We start from the raw sequence: 26,515 nt of genomic DNA, 5'->3' as shown, positions 1-26,515 counted from the left end.
CCATGTATTCCCCCTAACGATCAGTACCAGTCATAGGATGAACGAATGAACGATAAATGAATGGGTTTGATGTGCACAAAATTAAATTCTCTGAGTCCACTGATAATAGTTGTCAGACTCCTGTTAAATTTCTTATAATCTTAATATACTTTTCTTACACTGTTATTGTCTATGGAAGCATATCTTTAGCCTATGGCAAAGAAAGAGCAAAATGGCAATAATGTTTACAAAGAAAGAATATGCTTAATATTGCCAAAAAATTCTTCTTTCTCATTTAAATCTGTACCTGAAAAATATCACGATCAACAACATGGTTTAACATAGATGCTTTGGATGAAAATAGAGTCAGGCGTGTTTGTCCAACGACTGCTACAACACAAACTTTGGCTCCACTTGCTGTAAAGGATCTGAAATAACAGACACATTTCAAAACATTGAACTCAGTCAAATTTTAATAGCTTCAAAGAATCTCTGGATAACATTCTTTAAGTTATACATCTATTTTCCAGGTTTGATGGATAGTAAAATATTTATTTGAAAGATGCAGATAATGCTAAAGTGACTTTTAAGAGAACATTAAATAATTCATGAAATCTAGGCAATAACAGCCAGTCCCTACTACTACTATGTAAACTGCAAGGGAGATTTTGTGTATGCTAAAACAAAATACTGATGCTTAAGTCATCAATCTAAACATTTCTATTTCACCAACAGAGATAATAGCTATAAAGCCAGCAATAAAAATAAGGTGGTAAGAGGAACATTGCATTTGATGCCTATTGTGCTCATGCAACTTCACACATATAAGCACCTTGAGTTTGCCTTTGTTGGTGGGATATGGCATCATAAATAAACATTTATTAGTATTATTTGCACATGTGGAAACAGCGTTTTACATGCCATTAGAATACAGTGAAAACATACAAGCTAAAGGAGAAATAAGACACCTCTTAGTAAAATATAAACTGGCATTGAATATAAATAGCTGTCTTGACCCACAATGCAAGGCATACTATACAGTGGAACCTCAGTTAACAACCACAATCCATTCTGGAAAGTTGGTCGGTGTCCGAAATGTTCGGTATCCAAAACAATTTTCCCCATAAGAAATAAGGGAAGTAGATTTAATTGGTTCCCAGCCCCTGTTGACTCGCTAATATTTGAAAGTTACAGGCTATATTAGTATATAGGTATTTTTTAATAAGAACAGTTATAATACAATAAAAATGGAGTTAAATAAACATAAAAACATTAACGAAAGCATTTAAGCATAAGAAAACTTGCCGTTTTCACGGCATGGATGGATGGAAGTATGGGGAGGAAAGGGTGGAATTACTGCTTGGATTCCTCCTCCATGAGCACATGTGACATTGTAAAATCGAGAGAGACTTCCCTTTTCTTTGAGGTTGAAGGAAAAAACTTGTCCAGTGTCTGTTGCTTCTGCCTTTTTTGTAACACTTTTGGGTAATATGACATCACATTATCATCGAACATGTTTAGGCTCCTATTGCCTATCGCACTGTTAGGGAAAGACTTTTCTACACACAATTGCAATTCCCCCCACTTCGCACACATTTCTTTAATCACAAAAATCACAACATAAGAAGGATGCGCACAGATAAAGATAACAAATGATCGATCGTAACTGTGTCTTGAGCGTGAATGATGCTTGGATCAATGGATGATATGCTGGTCGGTCACGTGGCTGTTCGGTATTCGAGTTTTGTTTGGCATTCAGTGCAAATTTTAAATGAAATTTTTGATCGTTATCCAAAATGTTTACTATTGGAGGCATTCGCTAGCTGAGGTTCCACTGTACTGTCATTAGTAGCATTGACGGTGACAGGCCATTGTAATTCGATATACTCCTTCTTCTTCTTGTTCCTAATCATCCCTAGTGGAGCATAGGGCCATAAATTCTATATACATATAAAGAAAAAGGGATAAACTAGAGGATAACATTAACATATCTCTCCAAAATAGTAAAGAATTAACACAATAACATAAACATTGCCATAAATGAAATGATAATACTGCTAGCTTAACTAGAAAACTTAATTTAAAATATTTTTTAAAAGGACAAAACCATAGTACATGTCAGCTTTCTTCATTTATCTAAAACTAGAACAAAACATAAGATAGAATTACTTAATATATAAGCAAGTAAAATTTAAGAACTAAAAAAGTATGCAATGACTACAAAGAGGGTGATATAGCATTCAAATTCTAAATTTATAAAAACAGACAATATTAAAGGGTAAACGCTATAACTATAGGTCTATTTAAGTAATGAACAGTGTAGATAAATATAGTACCAAAACCTAAATAGAAGTCTAGAATACAGGAATTGAGCAACCAGTAAACTTGACAGGACTCAAGGACCATGTGATCAAAGAATTGAAAGAGAGCACCAACAACAGTAACCAAAACCTGCGGCGTCACTACCCTAACCCTCTTCCCTCATCTCCCCTTCCATTTCCCCATCCCCACAGTAAGAAATCGCCTTTAGGCGAAGCAATTTTCCTTTCCAAACACAATTACAACAACTTGATCAACACGCACCCAGCAATGACTTCTTTCACATTAAAACTCTATTATCCGAGAAAGTTTGCAAGGTATGATTATGTACACCCTAGCTTAGTGCGTCAGAATAATTAGCACGAGATTAAATAGCACAAGAAAACAAACTTTACTGACTGAACATCGAAGTTTTCTACGAAGTGGAAGAGACTGTTGGCGGTGACGGACGACATGGCGGCCATGTTTGCAGGGGACGTCACTCTCGACACTTGGCTGTCAGGCCGACGTCCACACAAACAACTACTTCACCAACGGCCACAGATTTCTCGCAGATATCACTTGATGACAAATAACATTCTTTTTCCTATGTTCTAGAAAGTAAGTGGACTGTAGGAGAAACGGTGCTCCTAAAGACTAGCTGGTACTCGCACTGTCGAAAGTGCTTGTGACTGTGGTTGACGACTGTCCTCACCGCTCGCTGCTTTGTCCTCAGTAATTTAGTCCTTAGACAAGGTTTTTATTTCGTCCAATTTTGGGAGTTAGCAGAATACATGAGAGAAACTATTATCACGAGGAATCCAATTTAAGAACTGTAGCACTAGTCAGGAATACAGTAGAATGTCCTATTACGTCGACTGCACCTGCAGCGTCCTATAAGTAATTGACCCACTCACGTGAAACGAAATTTACAGCGTCCACTAATACTTTGAAATTATGAAAATCATCATTATTTATTATTAATATTTCTGTAATATTTCTAGTTTTCTTTTCATATTGCAAGGGCAGAATTTATCACATAACAATAGCTGCATACTAAAGAGACATCTTTCGGTGGAGCAAGGAATACATGTAGATACACTTTTCGTTTACACTAGTGAAGTGCATGTACACATTCATTTTTGTTGATTCTGCTGTGTATTTTAAATAGCATCATATTGATTGGGTATGTATTTAAGGACACCTAGGTATAGTAATGTGCTAATTGTCTGGATCGTTTTGAGTTCATATACTATTATATTTGTTATATTGTGTCTTTCTAATTTGTGTGTGTGTGTGTCAGCATTTACAGGCATCCATATATTCAATTAACATCGACAGCAGTCTCAGGGGGTAGCGGAATTAGGACAGGCATGATAATTTGTGGACCCACCTCAGCAGTTTGCATGTCTTGTTTTTTCATCTAGCGCAAGAGCTAACCTGGAATCATAATGGCTGAACGCTCAACTGTCAGTATTGAGAAGAAATCATTGCAGCGACTGGCCTTTGTTGTTCCGTTAGTCTCAGCGTTTCTGTACCTATCATATCAGATGTTGTTTGGACCTTGCACCATCAGTTTACAAGGACTGAAGGTAAATAAAGGTAACTGACTGAGATCTGCATGGTAATCCTAACTGGCTCAAGGATAACTGCTTTCTCTCATTTGTTGTACTTGCCCGTTGATTTTTGTGAAGTTTTGTGTCTAATGCTCATCAGCACATCTGTTACAATATTTAGTTGATGTGTCTGAGCCACTTTTCATCTTTTTCTGTGCCATTTTATTTCAACTGTCACATCTGCAGCATCTTGCCATTACTTAAATTTTAGATCTCAGCATCGGCTGTGTCGACTACCTTCTGATTACCTTCCTGCAGCTGCTTTACAAAGATTTAATGTCGAGCTGTCACAGCAAGCTTTGCACACAGTACAGGCCAGTCTACAACGGCTGACATCATGCATCTTCAGGAAGTTCAGCTTACAGTGACCGTTAGCATGTTGCTCTCACAAGAGTTGTATTGATGGAATGATATTTCTATCTGCTGATGTTAGGCCACTGCACTGAAGAGCTTCCATACAAATGTTATAATATTTTTCAGATATTTCAGATGCAGAACTTTATTGACTTATCGAAGATTCCATGTAATGGCAAGGCTGCTCACCACATTTGTTCAGCGTGCCTATTTGTATTTAGCCTTCCATATCTTCCTTTTATTATTACTGGTCAGTGCAGAGAGTGTGACCTATCTTGGTCGTGATGCTGTGCATTACAAGGGCACAAATTAAATTAATCACATGATGGCAGGTTTCCTTATATTCATGTTGTGTAAATAATATATAATAATAATATATATGCTGTCTTTAGTATTAAGGAACACTTTATGTGCTTTCTCTTAATGATACTGTACTCATGCTGTCTTAGTCATAATAAAGCCATAATCTGAAACATTGTTGCTTAAATGACTTATCTCATTATAAACATAATGTCCAGGGCAGCTGATGGTTTATTGGAAACTCTGCAGCTTCTTGTCATATAGTTTATATGTCCAATACAATGACATAAAACTGCAAGTCAAGGAAGCTACAGACTAAATAAGTACATGAAGATCTAAGGAGCATATAAATGCAAAACTTGCAGGGAATAAAAGATATTTTAATAATAAGGGAGCGATATCGAGGTATATAGAGATATTGTTAGTAGTGATGTAGGATCATAAGAAGTATTTTGTGTGCAGCAATGCCATAAAGCACATTGTACAATGCTGTTTTTATTGTATAATGCTGATTTCTGCTGTTAATTTTCTAGAAATAAAGTTTCTGTTTTTGGTACAGGGTTGCTGGTGACTTGTGTTAGTAGGTAAATGTGACATAAATGTTTCCATTTATCTGCAGGTAACAGGTGACCTTGATTTCCGTTTCACTTCACCAGATGGTAAACCACTGCTGTCTGGTCACTTTGATTTTGGCCACCCACGTCCAGACAGCATGGACTACGGGCAGACAATTATTGATCGTATGGACTATTGTTCATCAGAATATGAGTACAATACAGGTGAGTGGTCTGAAAATATTGTCTAGCCAGTGATGGCAAAGATCACAGTATTGAGTCCTAGAGTTATTAAATACAGTTGCAAAGATAATGGTGTGAATTCCTGTGTTGTCAGTGGTTGTGCTAAAAAAAATGTCAAAGAGTATTTAAGAGATTTAGTAGGCAGAATTATTTGCATTATATATATAAATTCAAATGAACACATAAAATATTACACACATATATCATGCACAAATAGACACATAAGCATGGAAGCACAAATGCTGATTGATGCTAAATTCCTTTTTTTGTCTTCTATTATTTGTCTGCAGAATTGTTTCTCCTCTCTGCTTGTCTTAAGCTCTGAGAGCATGCTCTTTCATGAGCATTATTATGCACAAGGATCTGGTGAAATTTTGTTTTTAAAAATTCTATTTTTTTTTTTTTTTTTTTGCACCCTCATGTTTTGATGGCTTATATAGAAAATATTTGATGAACTATGTTTTATCAAACAGAACTACTGGGCATAAAAGTTATATATATATACCATTCATATTATTATTTAAGATTTCATTGATTCATTTATCCCTTGACTGGTACCAGCAGATAATCAGTTCATTTCGTTGGGGGAACGAGGGATAGATAACAGAACTGAATAGATGCAGTGGCTGACAAAGCTTGCCGCTAAAGCCAGTGGCTGTTGCGGTTCTAAACTAAAGCCAGTGGCTGACAAGGCTTAACACAGCTAGCTTTGCATAGTAGTAAGTTCTTTCTGCACATTATGGCCAGTCTATTCTTTTATGTTGGCCAGTCTATTCTTTTATGTTAGCCAGTCAATTTTTTTTTCTTTGTCTGCCTTGACATCAGCTACCTTCCAAGGTAACCAGAAGGATGGTCTCAGAGTTTCATGCCAGGTAACATGGCTAAACAAGACTAGTTTGCATCGTTCATTGTTGCCAGGAGGGGTTCTCTGTAGCCTACGCTTTGGGAGCGGCAACCGACAGGGCCTGCCACTCTTGCCTATTTTGAGAAAAGTGAGCAGGTCCTGTATAGGATGATAAGTCCAGTCTTTAAAGTTTGTAAGCCAGTTCTTCCTTTGGCCACTGCAGCATCATCTACCTTCCAAGGTGTCTTGAAGGATAGTCTTTGACAAGGTGTCTTGCTGAGTCACATGGCCAAAGAAGACCTACTTATGTGACCTGACTGTTGCAAGAATAGGTTCCTGATGTCCTACGAGTGCAGTCATTTTGTTTCATACAAAGTCATTGATTCCATTCTCTCTGTATGATATCTGGAGCTGCCTTCTCAGGCACTTGTTCTTAAAAGCCTGAATTCTCCTTTCCGTTTCAGGGAGCAAAGTCCACGCGTCACATCCGTAGAGCAGGATCGGCTCTACCAGGGATTAGTACAGCTTGTACTTGGTAGTAAACCTGATCTTATGGCTATGCCAGATCCTATCTAGTCTAGCCATTGCTGCTGTTGTTGTCACGATCCTGATGCAGATATCTGGCATGGAGCTTCCGTCCTCAGAGAGGGTGGCTCCCAAGTCTTTGAAGCTGCTGAACTCTCTGAGCTGTACTCCATTCATTTCATATATTCTCTGCTTTGCTGCTGCCATAGATCATAACTTTGCTCTTTTCAGTGTTGGTCTCCATTCCATTATGTGTTTGAACTGTTCTGATTACATTATAAAATCATTTGTAGCTAATGTCACATTTTGCATTTGTTTCTATTCAGGTTGTATTGAAGAGACTCACAACCAGAGAATTCGCATCACCTATGAGAGAACAAGTGAGGGAGAGTGCTACAGTGTTGTTCGCGAAGGTCTGCGCTGTCCAACACAGGAGGTGAAAGACTGCTTTGACATGAGGGGAGCTCACTGGTATGGAGGCTTTCAATCCCACACACAGGTGAGCTTTCTAATTGTGATATCTATGAAAGAAAGAAAAGGATTAGAAACCTTCTGTACATAAAGTTTGGCCATTTCAGATAAAAGTAACCTTACTATTTCACTCATTTTAGACAAACTGTACATGTCCTCATAGTTTTAATAATAGTTAAAAAAAATGAAAAACAAAAAACAGCATTTGAGACCAGTGCTCAGAAAAGAAGCCTCCCAATTTCTCACCTGAAAAACAAGACCAATGGTTGTGCACACTGTCACCTCCTAAAGCCCCTTTTGACTACAGTAAAAAGCTTGGCTGGTTTGACAAAACACTCTATCTAGTCCCAATTAAACAACTATGTTTTTTATTTAATTCATTATGCAACTGTGTTTTTTATATTTAATTCATTGTAAAATTGTGTTTTTGAAAGGCACATTGCAAGCTATATTTTACTGTCATATTATATATCATTATTTAGGCTGTTCTTAATCCTATACACCCTATTGCATTCACTGCTGTGTTGACCAATCATTGAGCAGCATTCTCCTTCCCTCTTGTCTGATGTCTCTGTTGCCAGCCATGGCCACTTGACAAGTCTCAGCTAGCATCAGCTCCATACATTTCCACTGACCTAGGATCTCATGGCCTGGGCATCGGTGGTGTGTTGGAGCGCTTTTTCTTTAACTCTAATGGAGTTGGTATCTTTGTGGCGCACGAGGTGCCTCTCTTTGTGAGTTTGAATCCTCTGGGAGATCACCGTCTGTGCTTTTCTGCCAGGTGAGTTGATGGGTGTTTCTTTCAAGGCCAAGTGGTAGCCATATGTGCCGTCAGTAGCACTTGCTTTGTTGTCACTACATTGTCTGAACATGTGGGGAACATTTAATTTTCCCTGTGACAAGTGTGAGTTATGATCTGTAGTCCTTCAACAATATAATAACCTGTTTTCTTTTAAGAAAAAAAATCATGCATTGAAATTTCAGATTTTACTGCTTGGCAAACATTGTGAACTGTATCAGCCAGCCATTAAAGTATGTTTGTCGAGATGATGAAAATTTGGATTTTTTTCACTTTCATTATGAGTCTTCATGCTGTTCTCCTCATTTTGGTCCGCAGGTATGATGAAGGCTACTATAGAAATGGTGGAGTCTCTCTACCAGTGCTGAATTATACAATATGTCATGCTGCTAATGTTCGCAAAATCTACAACTACATGTCTCGTAGATTTATTTCCCATCCCCAAGACATCCCAGATTCGCATTTGTTTAGGCATCCTGTATGGTCTACTTGGGCCATGTTCAGCAAGAACATTACGCAGGAAAAAGTTCTCAGCTTTGCAGCCAACATTACCAGATTTAATTTTCCAGCATCACAGCTAGAAATTGATGATGAGTGGACTCATCAGTATGGTGATCTGGAGTTTGACGAGAACAAATTTCCAGATGCTGCAGCTATGGTTAGACAGCTGAACAAACTAAGCCTACGTGTTACACTATGGACACATCCTTTCCTGAATCTAGATTCAAAGGCATTTTTGGAGGCATCTCATGCACATTTTGTGATTGGGACCAGGGGAAGCCTTAATCCTGCATTAGTCAGGTGGTGGAATGGAAATATGGCAGGTCTTCTAGATGTGACTAACCCAGCAGCTGTTCAGTGGTACTTGAAACGTCTGGAGATACTAAGAAATAAGTGAGTACATTTTTATTTAATGTGAAATATAAATAAAAATGTAATTTATCATATGAGCTAAAATTGTAAAAATGTTAAACTGCAAAAGTCAACAATAATATTATATTATTCAATATTAGTTAAGTTAGTAATAATATGTGATTAAAACAGATTCGCAGATATCAGAATGCTGTTGCACACAAATGGCATGCCTCGTCTGTCATTAGATCATTTTATTTTCTGTACTTCCAACTCAGTGTTGTCAGAATGCTGTTAACACAGACGTCATTCCTCATCTGTCAATAGATCATATCAAAGCATTCTTCTCACTGACCTTTATGAATTGCTTTTCATTTGAGTACATTTGAGGGAATGCTTTTACCAGTCTATGATTTTCACCTAACATTATTTTTCATTACATTTTTCCCCTGGGTTCAGGTACAACATAAGTTCCTTCAAATTTGATGCAGGAGAGGCCTTTTTTGTACCTGAGGCCTACCAGACATTTCAACCAATGTTAAGTCCAAACACATACAGTCAAAGGTGGGCAGAGCTTGCATACCAAGCTGATCCCCATGTCCGACACCAGGTAAGATTTTTCCTTCATTAGTTGTCAGATGATGGTCCTCATTTTTTCTTGTTACTGTCACAGACTGCTTGCTGTCACTCTAAATAAATGGTAATCCTATTTTTATTTAACTCTTTGGAAGATTTGTTTATGAAAGTACATATTTCCTTTTCCTAATTTTTCGCTACAGTTTACCTTCAATTTAAGTTGAGAACATCTAGTTTGGAATACAAATTTTGAGAAAATGTGCTGTTTTTAATATCTGTAAATTGCCACATGTTCGTCTTGGTTTTAGCTCACTAAATTTATGACTGTGCAAAGTAGGGTTGGTTTCAGATACAAAGACAATGATTGACAGACAGATGGCAGCATCAGTATTTGCAAAAAGTTATTACTTTTAAGGGAAAAATCATCTTGACAACCTGAATAATTGTGCACTGAATTTAAAAAAAAGGACCTTGGTCCTGTTTTGCTGGGGTTTTTTTGTAAGACAAGGAAAGGATGGGGGCTTCTGTACTGCACTATTGTAGCATGAGAAATATAGCTGCTTGAATGCTTGCTTTTCCATTGAATTTCAAAAATAAGTGTCCTCACTGCGCTGGCAATAAAGCCAAATCTTCACACTGGGTGATAGAAAAACAAATGAAAATATTTTCTTTATTACTCATCCTAACCAAGGGTAAATGTTCCTACTGTCTTGTGGATGATTTTGGGAAAGATAAAGGCTAAGGGTTAACCCTACAGCAAATCAGGATGCTAACATCTCTGTGAAAGCGTTCCTTGATGAAAGTACTGACCAGGACCTCGTCTCCATATATTCACGACCAAGGCAACCCTTCAGTTGAGGGGCTATCACCTGTGGTCTTGCTTGGAGAAAAGTGTGCCATCAGGTGTGCAAGCCCAGAGACAGGACTATGCAGGAAGACTATCATGCAGGCAATGCAGGAAGACTATCATGCTGGATCAGTTGAGGCCTCGATCAACAGTGGCTGCACTCCTTTGCAGCTAACTCCAAAAAGCAAAAAATGCACTACTGGAGCAAGATTATCAGCAATTGCACTTAGAAAAGGAATCTCCATTGATGCTTGAGTCATCTGCATAGTACACCAATACAGCAAGATGAAAGAACTCACCCATGAGTTGAAACAATACAGATGGGACATCATGGGACCTGCAGAGGTCAGATGGACAGTCAATATCCTCCACAAAAGAGTCAAGGAAGATAACTTGGCACTCCCCAGACTGTGTTGTTTGATTCTTAACCAGACTAACTCATCCTATTGCCAAGTGGTTTTAAATCCAGCATCAACAAGGCGAAAACAAGAGCATAATCAGGTACAGGCATAGGCAGTGACTACAACCTTGTTTTTAACAACCCTGAAGTTGAAGGCTAAGTGCCACACATCCAACCGCTAAATTTGCCTTTGACTTGGAAAAGCTATGAAAATCTGAAAAGCTGGAAAATTTTACAGGCCCAAGTTGCAAGTGTATTCACCACCCTCCACATGATCGGCTGTGATGTAAACACCCTTGATACAAACATCAAGGAGGTGCTACTAGCAACAGCTGAAGAGGTGCTGGGGTGACAGAAGAAGAAGCAACCCAGACATTTCAGATTCCTGCGACCTAAGGATGGCCTTGAGAAAAGAGGGGGAAAGTAACCTCAAAGCAGCTGTCAACTTCAAGAATGTAAACATCAACATCAGGAAAAGAGATGAAGGCAGCAAAAGGAAACTAGAATAAGGAGCAATGCCATAAAGTAGATGAAGGGATGGCATGGAGTGACAACAAAATGGTCTGTCAGCTACTGAAGGCCCTCACCAAGTTGGGTCAGCAGAAAACTTTAGTCATTGAAATCAGTAATAGTAATATATACAAATTCCAACTGGAAACAGACCCCAACACCTTGCTAGCAACAGACTGCAAGCAACCCTGACAATCTCCTAGTTCTGAGGGAAGAGGTTGAGATAACCATATGCAGTCTAAAGTGAGGGAAAGCACCTGGAGTCAACAATGAGCTGCTCGAGCATGGCAGGGAAGAAGCTGTGAAGGCCTTCACCACTCTGTGTCAAAGAGGATTTGGAGAGCAAAGAGTGGCCCAGCAAATGGACACAATCACTTGTCATACCCTTTTCAAAGAAAGGCAACAGTAAACAGAGCCAAAACTATAAGTTTGATCAGCCACCCAAGCAAAGTCATGTTTAAGGTAATCAAAAATTGCCCTATTTCCTCTGCCTAGGATCTTCTAGTGGAAGTGCAAGTTAGCTTGAGAGCAGACATGATCACAGTTGAACAGATCTCCAACAGTCCCATCCCGATAGAGAAACGCCTACAACAACAGAGAGAGATTTACCACAACTTTATCAACTCTAAAAAGGTATTTGACTATATTTGGCATGACTGGTTGTGGCTACCGATGTGGAAATTCATTGAAAAGGGCCTTGTTCAAGCCATCAGAGCGTAGTAGAAAAGCTCAAGGAGTGCAGTACTACTCATCATTGACATGGGAGACTTCTTTCAGACAACAGTGGGTGTTGGTAGGGATACTCCATGTAGCCTGTGCAATGCAATATCTTCCAGGATAATATCATGCTAGAGACTCTTCATAACCACTGCAACTCTGTGTCCTGTGCACTTGTGTGGTAGATGTTGACCTCTGTGTCCATCAGCGGGAGGCTCCTGTGCAACCTAATGGCAGGCAGCCAGCTGCAGCTCCTCAGAAACATGATGACAGTGCAGCTGCATAGGGAATGGAGAGCAGCACTAACAAGGGCAGAGTCATAGTCAACACCACCACACCCAGTAAAGCAGAGATCTTTATGTATGGAATATAGCTCCAGGTCATTGCTTTAAGTACCTGGGTACCATGCTTTTCAAAGTTAACATTTGCACGGCAGACATTCACAGAAGGATCACAGCAGCAATGACCATACATGACAGAATGGGACAAAGCAACAACATGAGATTCGCCACCAAGTACAGGGTGTACAGAATATGACAACATGAGCAGCACTGCCTGGCCAGCTATCTGGGGATCAGCCAGTACCAGTCATGGGATAGATAATGATGATTTGTGACCATTCACATCATGGACTACAGAGTTGTGGGAGAGAACCAACAAAAAACCTACCAGCCAAGACATCAAGAAGCAGAAGTGGGGCTGGATCGGTCACACCTTGCGAAAGCCGGCCGACAATTTAATGAGACAAGCTCTGGGCTGAAACCTACTGGGGAGGCACAGGGTTGGGAGACCCAGACAGACATGGTGGAGATTGGTCCACAGCGAGGTAGGGAAGGTGGCATGACATGGTCCCACCTGGAAAGGGACGCCCAGAACCAGGTCCTATGGCGCGGTGTAGTTGCGGCCCTATGCTCCACTGGGGCCAATTAGGAACAAGAAGACTACAGACTTATTGTACAGATTCTTTATGTAACAAATTTAGTTATCACGCAGATGCTTTATGATGGCTTTAACACATTTTAGGTAATTAATTTTATGATTACATGACTGGAATTATTTCCCTTTATATTAATTCTTATATCACCTTATTAGTGAGAGACACAGATCTCTCTGCATTGTCACTTGGTTAATCTTCAGGAATGATTCTTTGTTTAGGAGGTGCGTGTAGGATGGGCATCTCAGTCATTGCCTATAATTGTGCGCATCTTTGATCGCCGATCAGCCTGGGAAGCACATGAAGGTGGACTGCAGACGGTGATTCCCGCAGTGTTAACAGCAGGTTTGGTTGGCTACCCCTTTATTCTTCCAGATATGATTGGAGGAAGCGGTGCCTACATGGATCAGACATTTGGTTTAGGAAAGCTTCCTGATCGAGAGCTATTTGTGCGCTGGTTGGAGCTAAATGCTCTGATGCCTACCATGCAGTTTTCTGTCCCACCTTGGTATTATGATGATGAAGTTGTCAATATTAGCAGACACTACATAGAACTGCACCAGGCCTATTCACAGACAATCCTGGAGTTAGCACAGGAGTCTGTCTTAACTGGCTACCCCATCATAAGGCCACTTTGGTGGGTGGCCCCTGAAGATGACGTGGCTCTCACCATTAGCTCACAATTTCTCTTAGGCAACAGTGTCTTAGTAGCTCCTGTCTTAGTTCGAGGAGCAAGGCGGCGAGATATTTATCTGCCAGAAGGCACATGGGAGGATAAGTTGAGAGGTGACATGATACAAGGACCTGTGTGGCTGCATGATTATGAAGTTCTTCTTGAAGAGCTACCACTTTTTGAGAAACACTGACAGTTTTAGTGACAATAATAAGATTAAGATGTTGGTAAAAAGGATATGGTAGTCTATCTCTCCCATCTTTACCCCATTCACCCAAAGATAAATACTAGTAACCAAGGCAAATAGCAGAAACTACTTTTGATGAAACATTCAGATTGACCTCCTTATGTTATTGTATTTATGGCAGTGTGATGATTTTTGCATTATTGTTATTTTTGTGGCAGTGTGATGGTGTTAAATACAAATTACCTGATGTTGCCGTACTCTTACCTGTGATAAAAATTAAAACTTTGCAATTGTGCCACATAGCATAATCTTAGCAGCCCAGCCCGTCCACTTGCCTTGCTGCATGGAATTGCCTATCTTGTTACAAGGCATTGCAGTGAACAGACCAGTACAAGGAATAAGGTTACTCGCTCTGTTCAAAATCTCTCTCTAAAAATAGTTTGCATCCAACTTATGCTTTCTCCACGCTTATTTCGACATTACTTGACCTATCAAAGAGCAAAAAAGACAACATGCAAGTAAGTAAAAATATAACTTTATAACTGTTTGTGAAATGTTGATAAATTTTGTGCATGTTATTTGTAGTGCGCACTACAAACTCCATGCACTTTAGTACTTACTACTTGGCTTGTTGCTGCTCTAGCGCATGCACTTATTAAACCAAGACCACAACTTTAACAATTTCACTCACAGATTATTAGCAACAGAAATAAAATTTGGCTTGGGTCAAGTGATTCACTTCAGCTATCAAAGTCTAGGGAAATCACGGCAAGGTAACAAAACTGGTTCTCTGAATGTCGGCAAATATGAATATGATATGAATGTACGTAATATGTACAGGTTGAATTATTATGGTGAGTTTTGTGGCATTCTTATGCATTCCGTTGTTACAGGTTCATGGGAGCTGATGGCTCCTTTGTCCCATTTTTGCCAAATAGTTACCCCTCGTCTTTGGAGAGATGGTGGGATAACTAAGTTTTTTTCTATACTGTACCATCAATTTCACATTTTGAACTGTTATTTTTAATGTTTCTTGGAGGTATGAATGTATGAAATGGACTTATGTGATATGTAATAACATACCATAGGACCATCATTCTACTTCTGTCATCTTTACCTCCCATGATAAATCAGGTAGCCAGCTGCTGTGTGGACAAGAAGCGTTTTCCACCCACAAGTGAACCAGTGACTTTCTACTCTGCAATTAAGTGTTGCCTTCCCAAAAGTTGTGTCACCAAATTTGAACAATATTTTGTGACAAGTTTGTTATCCGTTTCTGAAACAAGTTTTCCTTAACAAAGACAAATTAAAAGACTAAGATTAATGGTTGAGATACATGATCTCACATCCTGACTGCACTTGTGATTTTTAGTGCTAGATTTGTTTTTTACCTTTGACATACTGCACCAGAGGTATTTAGTACATAATGGTGCCCACTACACTTTAAGAGTGCTCTCAAAATAATTTGTTGATAAAAATACTTCAGCATCAGTGAAACCATATTTCAATGTTTATTTAAAAATTCCATGGAGTCAAAATGCCTGTTTATATCCTAGAGTATGACATGTATCTGTGTGTGCATTTATTGAGTTTTTCAGGTTTCAGGAAAGTTATGTACTTGTGTTAAAAGCACTTGTACCTCCTCTCCCCCCTAAAAAAAATCCCTCTTCCTTTGACAAAATCTGTTGTATGACTTTGTTATTGTAGGATGGAAACATTAACTGCTCATTATTTTGTGTAATCACCTTAAATTGTGAATTGTCAGTTCTAGTTGAAAGACAGAAAAGCCATTAATTGGTGGTCACCAATTTTACATTTGTGTTAAGTAACAGTTTGCAGTTATTGTTTGCATTTATCAGAAATTAGTTTATGACATTGAATTTGACAGGTATTTATGTATGATTCTGGATGAAATAAAAGCTATTGCCCAGTTTGTTGCTGTTTTACACTATGTCCACACGTTTTTTTTACAAACAACAAAACACCATCTGTGCCTGTGGGCTTCCAGGATCTTATGCTTCCTCCCTAAAGGGGATGTTTTTCTTTGTTCCTGTACTTTCTTGAATGGCGTTAGCAGAAACATATGAAATGTTCATAAACTAAATTCGGTTGTAATATGTCATTATGAAAAGACCGGTCTTAACTGCTCATTACACAAGCAATCTCCGTTGAAATTCTATTGATTTTTTCACATAACGCAAACTCATATACTTCTTCAGTTCCTGTCCTGGTGCTCAAACTGATCAATCTTCTAAGTGGTGCTTTACCAAACCAAGTTCACCAACAAAGATTAACTTTCTTCAGCCAGTCACATAGCCATCCAGAGAACCACATTCTCCTGACGTCTGATGAATCTATATGAAAGCCAGTTGGAGGTATGCATACAATTACTGAGAAGCAGATAGCCGAGTAGTTGGAAACAGGTGTCCAAACTGAGTGGCACAACAATCTTCCTCCAGTTGACCCAGCTGTTGGGAATGGCTATCTGACTCCATAAAGTGTTAGGACTGGACACCACCCTCACATAAAGCTGTCCCTGAAAACAATGAGGTCTCTAACACCTTATTTCCAACAACTTAAAAAGGTTCAGGGATGAACTTTACCTTTGACCTATACTGTTACTGCTTAGGCCTCAATATTACTCTGACAGATTGAGGTATGCCTTAAGGTTATTGCAAAAAATTGGCCAAGTCTTACTTTATGATGAAGCATTCTAATGCAGATCTGTGTAGGAATAGTGATAACTCTGATAGGAAACTAGTAATTATTCCCTCTTTTTCTTGGAAAGGAATTCTAGAACAAAATATGTATCTGCTCTCACATAAATCTGTAGATATACACATATATATTTGCTCACACAGAAAACTGTCTACATCTATATATATGTGTGTATCTCTGCTCACGCACAAATCTTTCTATATATTCTCAGAAAATCTGTCTGGGTCCATATCTCTTTATATACACATTTTCTCAACTCTATAGATCTATATTTCTTTGCATATCTCTGCTCACACAGAAGCCTCTTACACGTTACATCAGTGGGGCAAAGTTCAGCAACTCACCCATGAGTTAACGGTACCAGTGCGACATTGTGGGACTGGTGGAGGTCAGATGGACAGGATTTGTTGAAACAGCAGACGACGCCCACACTGGCTTTCAGGAAGCATGTTCCTCTAAAGATAATGAAGGAAGCCGTGCCTTGATTTTGCCAGCTATGGACAGCAATGAGATAACCCTGTGGTTATTGCAGGACTGGTGGTTTCCCTTTCTTTTGTAGATGTGGACTGTGTTGGAATCCTTAAGATGCTGGGGGACCATGCACTCATTCCACATGGACTGGAAGCGCTGGGTCATCCGCTGCAACAAGGCCACACTGCCCATTCTGTACACCTCAACAGGAATACCATCTGATCCTGGGTCCAGAAAGAGTTGAGGCAGAAACATTACCACTGTCTGGAGTAGATAATACAGTGTGTCCCACTCGGGGCTGACCCTTTAAAAATACGAGTTACTCTGCAACACATGTGCATGTAAGATCATACAACAAGGCTCAAAATATTCCTTATTTAATGCAGAATTAATTGAGTGTCGTGAAGAGGCGGTACAGTAGTGGTCGCGGCGTGGCGCAGACGAATGTCTAGCTCCGAGACTCTGTCCCTGCAGAATGGGGAAAGCAAGCATGAAGTATACCGCACCACAGAGTGTTGTTCATTGTGAAATGGGTCACCAGGTCAGTAACACAGTGTCAGAGAGAATATCGGAGGAAATTTGGAGTGAGAAGTCCACCTAGCTAGAACACCATCAAAAACTTGTCCAACGCGTTGGACATGACAGAAAGCCTGGTGGATTTCCATTCTGGAGGACAACCTCGGATGTCGGATGAGACTGTGCAAGATATTAAGGACTGTTAGGAAAATTCCCCCCAAAATCAATACGTCGCTTAATTAGCTCAAGAAAGCAGGTACTCAAAGTCTTCCTGTCAACAAGCCACCAAGAAAGGGAAAATCAAGCCATACCGCATGTGCGACATGTTTCAGAGGACTTTCGCAAATATGTACGATTATATTGCCTTGTGTGCAGACTTTGAAGGAGGACATTTTCAACACTTTTTTTTAAAGTGGACTTGTTTTGCATTAAATAACGTATGTTCGGTTTTTTACAGCTTGCCTTAACGTTAACACTTTCCCGAGTTATTCGAAATGTTCAAAGGTCAGCCCCGAGTGGGACACCCTGTATGTCTGTGGTCACTTTAATTAAAGTGAAAAGGTCTATATGCTGACTGAGTATGAGGTGGTGTTCTTGTAACAGGCCCAGAGCTGTGTCAAAACTACATTCTTCCGCTGCCAGTACATTAGGTGCTTACTTTGAAGACAAGATAAAGACCATAATAGACAGTTTCAGTGACTCGGTTGATACTGTGGAGCAAACCAGTGACTTGTTTTGTGGCACGCCCCTCTCTAACTTTCAGCCAGTGACAGAAGATGAACTTTTGAAATTAGTTCGGCGTTGTAGCCCAACCACGTCTGTGGATGATCCTATCCCCACTAGTGTTGTTCTCCAGCACCTTGACATTCTACTTCCTGTACTAGTTCGCATAGTCAATGCTAGCCTTTTCTCTGCCTCTGTACCCAGACAATTTAAAACAGCTGTGATCAAGCCTGTCTTAAAGAAGCACAACTTGGACCCGAGCTCGTGTAAAAACTATAGACCTGTGTCGAATCTGCCTTTTGTTTCGAAACTTGTGGAGCGTGTCGTTGCTCAGCAGTTGACATTCCACCTGGACCGCTACAGCTTATTGGATAAATTCCAGTCGGCGTACAGACCCAAGCACAGCTGTGAGACAGCCCTTCTGTCTATGAACGATCTTCTGTGCAGTGCGGATGCAGGAAAGTGACTCTTGTGTCCTCCTTGACCTGAGTGCGGCCTTCGATGTCATTGATCACACCACTCTACTAACTCGTCTCCAGATGGATGGGCATTGGTGGTCCGCTTGCAGTGGTTCCATTCCTACCTCATGATCGCACACAAAGGGTGATGGTCAATCAAGCTTCTTCAGTGACAGTTCACTGCTGTGCGGTGTCCCGCAGGGCTCTGTTTTGGGCCCGGTTCTATTTTCTATTTACACATCTCAGCTTGGTCCTCTCTTTGAGAAGCATAGTGTGAACCGTAAGATGTTTGCAGATGACACTGAACTCTATTTTTCATTTAGTACTGACAGTGAGTCGGTGCGTGAGGCAGTTTGTGCTGTAGAAGATGTGTTGCTTAGAGGTCAAGTCATGGATGCTGAGGAATAAACTCAGCTTAATGATGAGAAGACAGAGGCGATGCTATGTGGTTCCAAGCTAGCCTTAGTAAAGTCTCTCTAGACTGCATCCAAGTGGGTCAAGCTAGAATCCCCCTCTCAGCTCCGTACGGAACCTTGGCCTCTATGTCGACAATCTTCTAACTATGTCTGATCATGTCAGTTCTGTAGTCAAGGCATGTTATTTCCATATCCGCACACTTGGACGACTCCGACCCAGTCTTAATAAGAAGACTGCAAATGCAGTTGCTGTGTCCCTCATCGGTTCTACATTAGACTATGCCAACAGCTGCCTCTGGGGGATTTCAAAGAGCGAGTTGTCGAGGCTTCAGCGAGTACAAAATACGGCTGCGAGGATAGTTGCACGACAGAAACAAACTGACCATATTACTCCTGTACTACGTGACCTACATTGGCTTCCTGTGGAGAAGCGAATTGAGCATAAATTGTTAACCTTAACCTATGGCTGTCTTCGCGACCTTGCGCCTGTCTATCTCCAAGAACTCATTCGCCGTTACCAACCTCAGCGGAACCTTCGTTCAGCAGCACACTTCAGACTTGAACGACCGAGTGTTCAGTCAGGGAATGCTAATAAGAAGACTGCGGGTTTCAGATCCTTCTCCAATGTAGCCCCGCTTTTGTGGAACTCGCTTCCCCTCTCGACCAAGGAGTCTGCTAGTCATGCATCTTTCAAGAAAAATCTTAAGACTAACTTGTTTAAACTTATTTGAAGTTATCATTTTACCTACAGTTTGGTGGCTGCTGGGATCACCGCGCATTGAGCGCATCTTTGTGATGTGGATACTATTGCGTTATAAAACTACTTCTTCTTCATCATCATCATCATCATCATCAATCCTCCAATCAATCAATCAATCAATCAATCATCATCAATCATCATCAATCATCAATCAATCATTCATCAATCAATCCATCATCCATCAATCCATCATCATCATCATCATCATCATCATCATCATCATCACCACCATCCATCCATCCATCATCATCAATCATCATCCTCATCATCCTCATCATCCTCATCCTCCTCATCCTCCTCCTCCTCCTCATCCTCCTCATCCTCCTCCTCATCCATCCATCCAATCATCCATCATCCATCCATCCATCCATCATCAATCATCAATCATCATCATCATCATCATCATTCTTTATGATCTTAGAGAGAAAAGACAAGTTGCAAACTGGGCGGTAGTTGTTCAACACATTGACAATAAGCGTGGATTTCTTAAGTGGCCTCATCAGGGTATTTTTAAACAAAGATTGGAAAACACCTGATGAGAAGCTGACATTTACAATGTTTGTGATGGCAGGAAGTAAAATAGCTCACCACTCAAGAAGAAGGCTTGTGGGCATCGGGTTTAAGTTATTGGCTTGGCTTTCAGAAAAATCACCTTTATATCTGCCAGGTCGAAAGTTGGTCAGAGACCATCCGGAGAGAACATCACAAGGGATGCTTTCAGGCGCCGACATCGAGTCCACGGAAGATCAAATGACGGAAATCTTGTTAACAAAATAATCACAAAACACTTGCAGCAGCTGTGAAGCAGGATAGGCAGTAGCGGCACTGACTTGCTAATTCCAGTTATTCCATTACAGATGTAAAAAATCTTCTTGGGGGAGGTGCAAATAATTTACGATTACAAGTACAAGGGGCCCGGAGAGGTCGTCTGTCCCGTGGCCCGGGCTGTCTCTCGGCGGCCCTGGACTCGGATGATAGTGAGGGGAGGTGCGCGACGTTAGCGTCCCCAGGGCCGCCGAGAGCCAGCCCGGGCCACGGGACAGACGACCTCTCCGGGCCCCTTGTACTTGTAATCGTAAATTATTTTCCCAGTATATAATGTATGTTTACAATTCTACAGACTTGAAACTCAACTTCTGCATGTGTAATGCTTGGGTGTTCTGTCCTTAGACCTTTCTTTAAAAGAAAAAGAAAAGAAGAAGAAAAGAAAATCCACTGACCAAGGCCGGGCCCCCTTGACAGCCGCGGGCCCGGTACACCAGACCCCCCCTCTCGTCAGGCCTGAGCGTCCCTCTCGTACCGGTAGCCAGGTGTCCTATATATATATATGGTAGTATATGGAACAGTGTATATAAGGATGATGGAAGATGGCACGCATACACACGCACACAGGGCAGGTACAGGCTGGCGATGGGGGCAATTACTTGCCGGGTGACACCCCCGTGACCGAAGGAGAGAGGGGCGGGTCGACTAGCGACAGGACGTAGGTGCGCGGGTGTGTTTGGAGGGGGTAGAGCGTGAAGGTCGGGTGAAGAAGCGAGTGGTCAGAACGTGAGGAGACAGCGCAGAGGTGCGCGAGTGTGTTGTGTAGAGTTTCGCCATAGCCAGCACTATCGACTGGCATTGGAGTAAAACGGTTCAGAACCCACGAAAGTGTTTTGTTCTTGTGGAAAGACTGTGGGTGGTGGTGGGGGGGGGGGAGATCACCCGCATCTTACCCTGATACATATAAATATGTCTCACCTTGCCCTTGGTACATTCTACAGTGCACTGCTGGGCACCTACAGTGCACCTTTGCTGTATGTTGGGCCTGTAGCTCTTGCACTGTCTGCCGGCTCGAGTCTTTTGCATGCTAGGGCAGACCTAGATACTAGTGAGAGTTTGGTGGGAGATAGAGCAAATAGGTGTGAACTGCCCTAAGAAGGACAGGGAAGACTTCCCATACCAAAGGTTCTAACCTCTCCTGCCCGCCCCATACACATCAACTGGCATAGTACACCAGATCTACATTCTACCTGTCAACTGTTCTCTTTGTTACAAAATACAGTTTAAGCGTTAATTCCTGCAACTCCGTTGTTCCTTTCCCCTACCAATAATCTTGAGAAAATGCTCCTTCGTGACACTGTGACTGAGAGGGCACATCTACTTGTAATGACTTGTAATCTACTTGTAATGACCGTGCAGAAACATGCTTTCGATAAGGTCTCCATTGCTCGAAGAGTACTTCCAGCTCTTTCTGTGATCCCAATGGCCCCAGGATCTTGAAACCCCAAACCAGAATGCACGCTGTGTGCTTTCTATGCTCCACGACGCATTGTCAGCTGTCCCGAGACAGAAAGAGGTAAGTTATCACTCTTGTCAAGAGCGGGTGCATCAACTTGAGTACACGTCCGTGAGGGCATGGACGTGTATAGGTGGACTGATGGCTGTATGCCGAGACTCACTGTCGGCCTCTTGCGAGGGGATCTACATTCATGGTGAGGGTGTGTGCATGTGCTCAAACTGTCTGTGTTCTCAAACGGCCGCAATACTGAAAGTTCAGACTCTCTAAAACACACGAAACTGGAAGTGACGTAGTTGGCATGCAACCATGTAAACAGCTTCGATTCAGGAGTCCTCTACTATAGCAAGGTAAAACAGAAATTTGCTTACGTCTCTTGTTTTAAAGTTAATTTTTGAACGCATGTAACTTATAGATCATTACAAACCCAAGAATGGGATCGAATAATATAATATGACAACGATACACTTTGTATGATAACGATACTTGAAAAGTCTTGATTAACGGACGAACTTAATTGATGGACGTGTTTAGACTGTTCGGGTGTAGCAAGATAGGACCTCTCCTCAAGAATCGAACTCCCGCGAGGTATGCAGACGCTGGGTTTTCTAGTGTTGCTGAATGGATTAGCAGACATTTTCGTGGTATTTTTTTATCAAAACCAAAAATAAAGCGTGAGTTGTATGTGTTTAGCTTTTTTCATGTTATTTTTATTTAAATTTGACTTGTAGTTACTCCTTAGCAGACGATCAAACACCCACTCGCGCAGTGATATCAATGTAAAATAGTCTCACTATACATATCTCTTTGCAAGCTGTAATTATTTGAAACTAAAAGTTTTACGTGTTTCTCTACTGTTAACTTTAATTTTGTAGTATGCACAGACCATTGGTTCTCGCTGAGAGCTCGGTTCTGTCCTTACAACACCTTGATGGGAGTTTGATTCTTGAGGAGAGGTCCTATCAGTTCTTCTTTCAAATTTTACACGAAAGGAAACTTATGAATGATACAACACAATGATATATTATGACTCTAGATATTTACCGGCTGGGATATATCTGTTAGCTTCTTCAGGGAGGCTTCGATTATAAACTTTTTTAAAGTAGTGTTTAATGGAACGGTTTAACAAATAAACATTAAGGGAGAGCCTTTAATAATTTAGACATCTTGCAGGTCTTGTTCTCCGTGGAGACCGCAGTTCTTCATGTAAAGTGGGCAGAACATGTCTGGAAACCTTTCAGTCGTGGCTTTTGAAGGAGAACTCAATACAATAGTTAAAGAAGTAAGATACAGTTTATGATGTATTGAAGAGAGTTAAGAAATACAGATGTGCTTTATTTACATTACTAGAGTTCATCAAAACTTTCATAGTGTAGTTACAAAAGTTTGAAAAAGTTCAGAAGCAGAAAGGTTGAAATCTATGATCTCACCATCTGTTACCTTCACATCTTGCTGCACTTTGTGGCAGAGCAGATTTTCCCCATTATATACCCTTTATGTCACCACCCTTGCTTCTCACCTAACATTTGGACCACTGGTCAGGAGCTAATGAATTGTGATTATATTATGCTAAGTAAGGTCACAAATTGCTGCTTTAGAAGGTAAAAAAAAAAATATATATATATTTTGGTCATTCCTGACATCATATTGAAGTAAGTCAAACAGAGGTTAAGACTGTTGTGAATTCATAAAACTAGTTTAAATTGTGCTTGAATGTTAGATCTGGAAAATAATGGGGGTTTTTTTTGCTATTTTTTTGGAGAGGGAGAAGAGTTGGGGAGGAGGGCACCAGTGGGAGGAAGGGTAAATAATAATAAATAATGATAAAGTGAGAATTTATAGAGCACAATATCTCTGCCAAAGGTAGACTCTTTACACTGAACATGGTCAGAAAATAATCACAAAGATGTTGAGTGAAGAACAATGCAAAGACTCGCTGCATTCTGGTTGTAAGGGGCGATCACTATAGATTTAACATTAACAACTCCAGAGAATAAGGGTTAGTGACATCAGAGAATAGTGAGAAGAAATTGAGTAATCTTGATAATATTAAGGAATTTTATCTTATGAAACTGCAAAAGGGTGATCGCCACTTCAGTTTATTCGCTCCAACTCATTGTCGCTGCTGAAGTGAGTGAAACATGGTAGAGTAGAAATAGCCAATAGATCCAAACAATTTGCATTTCAAAATAACATTAGCTACAATCCAGCTGCAAAGCAGAAGAGGACGAAAATGTAACAGAAGTACATGTAAACATGAAGGTCCAATGCTTTTATCCAAATTGAAGCACAACCACAAAGCATAAACAAAATCAAGGAGAGACGACCCCCTCAGCCTGTTAGGCAAAGGGACAGTACTCTCAAAAATAATCAAATTGAAACTACTTGAGATGTAAATAATAATAATTAAAAAAAACTGCATCAGGTATAAATAACCATAGAGAAACTACTTCAGGCAAGATTTTCATCCCATACCCTTTCTGTTATTTGGCATAATGATTTTGGCAAGCATGTTCACTCGGGGATCTTAGCACCACTCATGATAGTAATTAATGCCACAATTTATCTCTGTGCTTTTTTGAGATATGTACATAATGATACACAATGATGCTGATTAGGTTTTATGTAGATATTTATCTGCTTGCTTTTGGGAAGTTTTAGATACATTATCTTGGATATATCCTTGCCAAATTCAGTTAGTCCTTTTGATTCCTCTGCAATTGGTCAGCACTGATTCCTAACCTTAATGTTACATTTAATTTGGTCAGTATTTGGACTTTGGAGGCTTTGACAGCACTCTGAATGCATTTGAAAAGGAATGCAAGGAAAAGAATAAGGCCATTGACATCCTTGACAAGAGGGCCCATGGAGATGAGAAGCTACTTGCTGTGCAGGTATTTAGAGGGATGTTTGGCTTCCTCCTTAGCTTATTTGAAAATGGCACCCACAGCTAACAAAAACAAAACCTTTAGTGTCTTCTTTATATTTTTCTGTTCCTTTTAATTTTTAGATTTTATCACATGCTTCTAATGAACCCCTTTCTCAAACTGCTTAATATCTTGTATTTAACCATTGCTATGTGTACACATTGGTGGTTTTTATTTATTTATTTTTTTTTTAGTAAGACATTACAATAACAATAACCAACTTTATTTGTCCCAATGGGCAATTTAAATGGGAGGTGTGCTCTGTTTTCAATATATATATATAGAAGTCATTACAATTACAGTGCAGTGGAATAGAGATATTAACATTAACAAGACCAATGGGAGATATGGGCAAGACATTCCTATGCACACCTACACATCACACACACGCACTGTTAATAGTTCATCTGTGATTGAGCAGCTGGACTGCTATGGCACAAAAGATTTCAGATGCCTATTGCTCTTCCATTCAGGCATGGCATAGCGCTTACCTGAACTTAATAATACAAATTCCCCCACTAGCACATGTTCAGGTATTGATAGAATGTGGGAAGCTTTCCTTACTAGGTCACAGAAGGAAGTCAAGTCCCTCTGTTTGATACCAATTATCTTGGAACAGATGTGAACAGTGCTATTCAAACTATTCCTATCATGGACAGATAGATTATACAAGATACAAGATACAAGACATCTTTATTGTCTATGGTCGCAAGAGACATAGAAATTTTTCTTTGTTGGGAGCTCCGAAAAAAACAAAAAACAAAAAAAAACAACCTATGAAATGAAACCAGCATACAAATGAAAAGGATAGCAGACTGTCATAACTTACTCACATAAGATAACTTACTTCTGCCTTGTTCACCTGTTTTTTTTTTTTTTTTTCGTGTGACAGTGACTTTGGGTCAGATTAATTTGATATTTATTTTTCTTGTACATTTCTTTATAGTTTTTGTGTATCTGTATGTTTCGGTGTGTATTTGCATGAGTATTTGTATGTGTCTGAATTGCTAGAACAAGAGTTGACATTTTACAAATACTGTTAGTAGTAGTATTTAATATTTCTGCCAACAGTATTAAGCCTATTTGAATAGATGTCTTAGAAAGAAAGCTGTTGACTGATTATGAATATTAGATATCAGTCATCATTAGCCTTCTGAAGTCTAACTTTTTATCAGGGGGTTGGGGGTGGCAAGGCACATAGAAGGCACTTCCCTGAAAAGGCTGGGTAATGGAGCTCTAGTAAACCTTCAACTGGCCCAGCAAGGTGAAAGTAGATCTTCAAGAAAACAGAAAATGGACATAGATTTACCAAGATGGAAGTAGATCTGGAACAGCACATGGGAAACAGAAATGAATGTGAGAAAAGATTAGCTCATGGGAAAGTCTATATATATGATGTCAGAGACAGCAACTACAATGGGAAGCAGCTTCTGAGCTTGTGCATAGAGTACTACCTGTTTCTTACCAACGCATTCTGTCAGTGCCACCATCAGCTGTACACACGATACATGTCAGCATGGCCAGTCAGCTGTATCCATGATACATGTGGAATGACCTCAACACAAA

The 26,515-nt window shown here is 40.1% G+C and overlaps 3 protein-coding genes and 1 long non-coding RNA gene across 10 annotated transcripts in view; 2 read left to right on the top strand and 2 right to left on the bottom strand.

The window, feature by feature from the left end:
- LOC112558259 (protein smg8-like) overlaps window positions 1–2,846 on the bottom strand; it is a 29,841-nt gene extending 26,995 nt beyond the window's left edge. For both annotated transcript variants that reach the window (XM_025228610.1, XM_025228611.1), the window contains exons 1-2: window positions 2,698–2,846; window positions 287–407 (exon numbers count right to left, since the gene is read on the bottom strand). In XM_025228610.1, the coding sequence (XP_025084395.1) occupies window positions 287–407; window positions 2,698–2,762 (186 nt within the window). In that variant the 5' untranslated portion in view covers window positions 2,763–2,846. The remainder of the gene's footprint in view (window positions 1–286; window positions 408–2,697) is intronic.
- On the top strand, window positions 2,776–15,612 carry LOC112558261 (myogenesis-regulating glycosidase-like). Of its 3 annotated transcripts, none has more exons than XM_025228614.1 (8): window positions 2,776–2,898; window positions 3,705–3,869; window positions 5,167–5,326; window positions 7,040–7,212; window positions 7,766–7,965; window positions 8,302–8,877; window positions 9,295–9,445; window positions 13,041–15,612. In XM_025228614.1, the coding sequence occupies exons 2-8, from the start codon at window positions 3,729–3,731 to the stop codon at window positions 13,683–13,685; spliced, it is 2,046 nt and encodes a 681-aa protein (XP_025084399.1). In that variant the 5' UTR covers window positions 2,776–2,898; window positions 3,705–3,728; the 3' UTR covers window positions 13,686–15,612. The 3 variants fall into 3 exon arrangements, with proteins under 3 accessions (XP_025084399.1, XP_025084401.1, XP_025084402.1); XM_025228616.1 differs by lacking the exon at window positions 2,776–2,898 and adding an exon at window positions 2,908–3,033; XM_025228617.1 differs by lacking the exon at window positions 2,776–2,898 and having other exon boundaries at window positions 3,747–3,879.
- A 145-nt stretch (window positions 15,613–15,757) lies between these two features.
- Window positions 15,758–21,211, bottom strand: LOC112558264. Of its 3 annotated transcripts, XR_003098116.1 has the most exons (4): window positions 20,962–21,211; window positions 20,330–20,502; window positions 16,742–17,036; window positions 15,758–16,215 (listed from the first exon to the last, which is right to left on the bottom strand). It is a non-coding gene; the product is annotated as an uncharacterized LOC112558264 (long non-coding RNA). The 3 variants fall into 3 exon arrangements; XR_003098117.1 differs by lacking the exon at window positions 20,330–20,502 and having other exon boundaries at window positions 16,742–17,092; window positions 20,962–21,207; XR_003098115.1 differs by lacking the exon at window positions 20,330–20,502 and having other exon boundaries at window positions 20,962–21,202.
- A 707-nt stretch (window positions 21,212–21,918) lies between these two features.
- Window positions 21,919–26,515, top strand: part of LOC112558260 (lisH domain-containing protein ARMC9-like) — a 28,482-nt gene continuing 23,885 nt past the window's right edge. The window contains exons 1-3 of one of the 2 annotated variants that reach the window (XM_025228612.1): window positions 21,919–22,372; window positions 23,196–23,304; window positions 24,791–24,916. In XM_025228612.1, coding sequence (XP_025084397.1) covers window positions 23,245–23,304; window positions 24,791–24,916 — 186 coding nt within the window. In that variant the 5' untranslated portion in view covers window positions 21,919–22,372; window positions 23,196–23,244. The remainder of the gene's footprint in view (window positions 22,373–23,195; window positions 23,305–24,790; window positions 24,917–26,515) is intronic. The other variant, XM_025228613.1, reaches the window with a different exon arrangement.

Source organism: Pomacea canaliculata, linkage group LG2, assembly GCF_003073045.1.
Source record: "Pomacea canaliculata isolate SZHN2017 linkage group LG2, ASM307304v1, whole genome shotgun sequence".
Lineage (NCBI taxonomy): Eukaryota > Metazoa > Mollusca > Gastropoda > Architaenioglossa > Ampullariidae > Pomacea > Pomacea canaliculata.
Note: the sequence above shows the minus strand (reverse complement) of the source record. Positions and strands in the feature narration are given on the sequence as shown.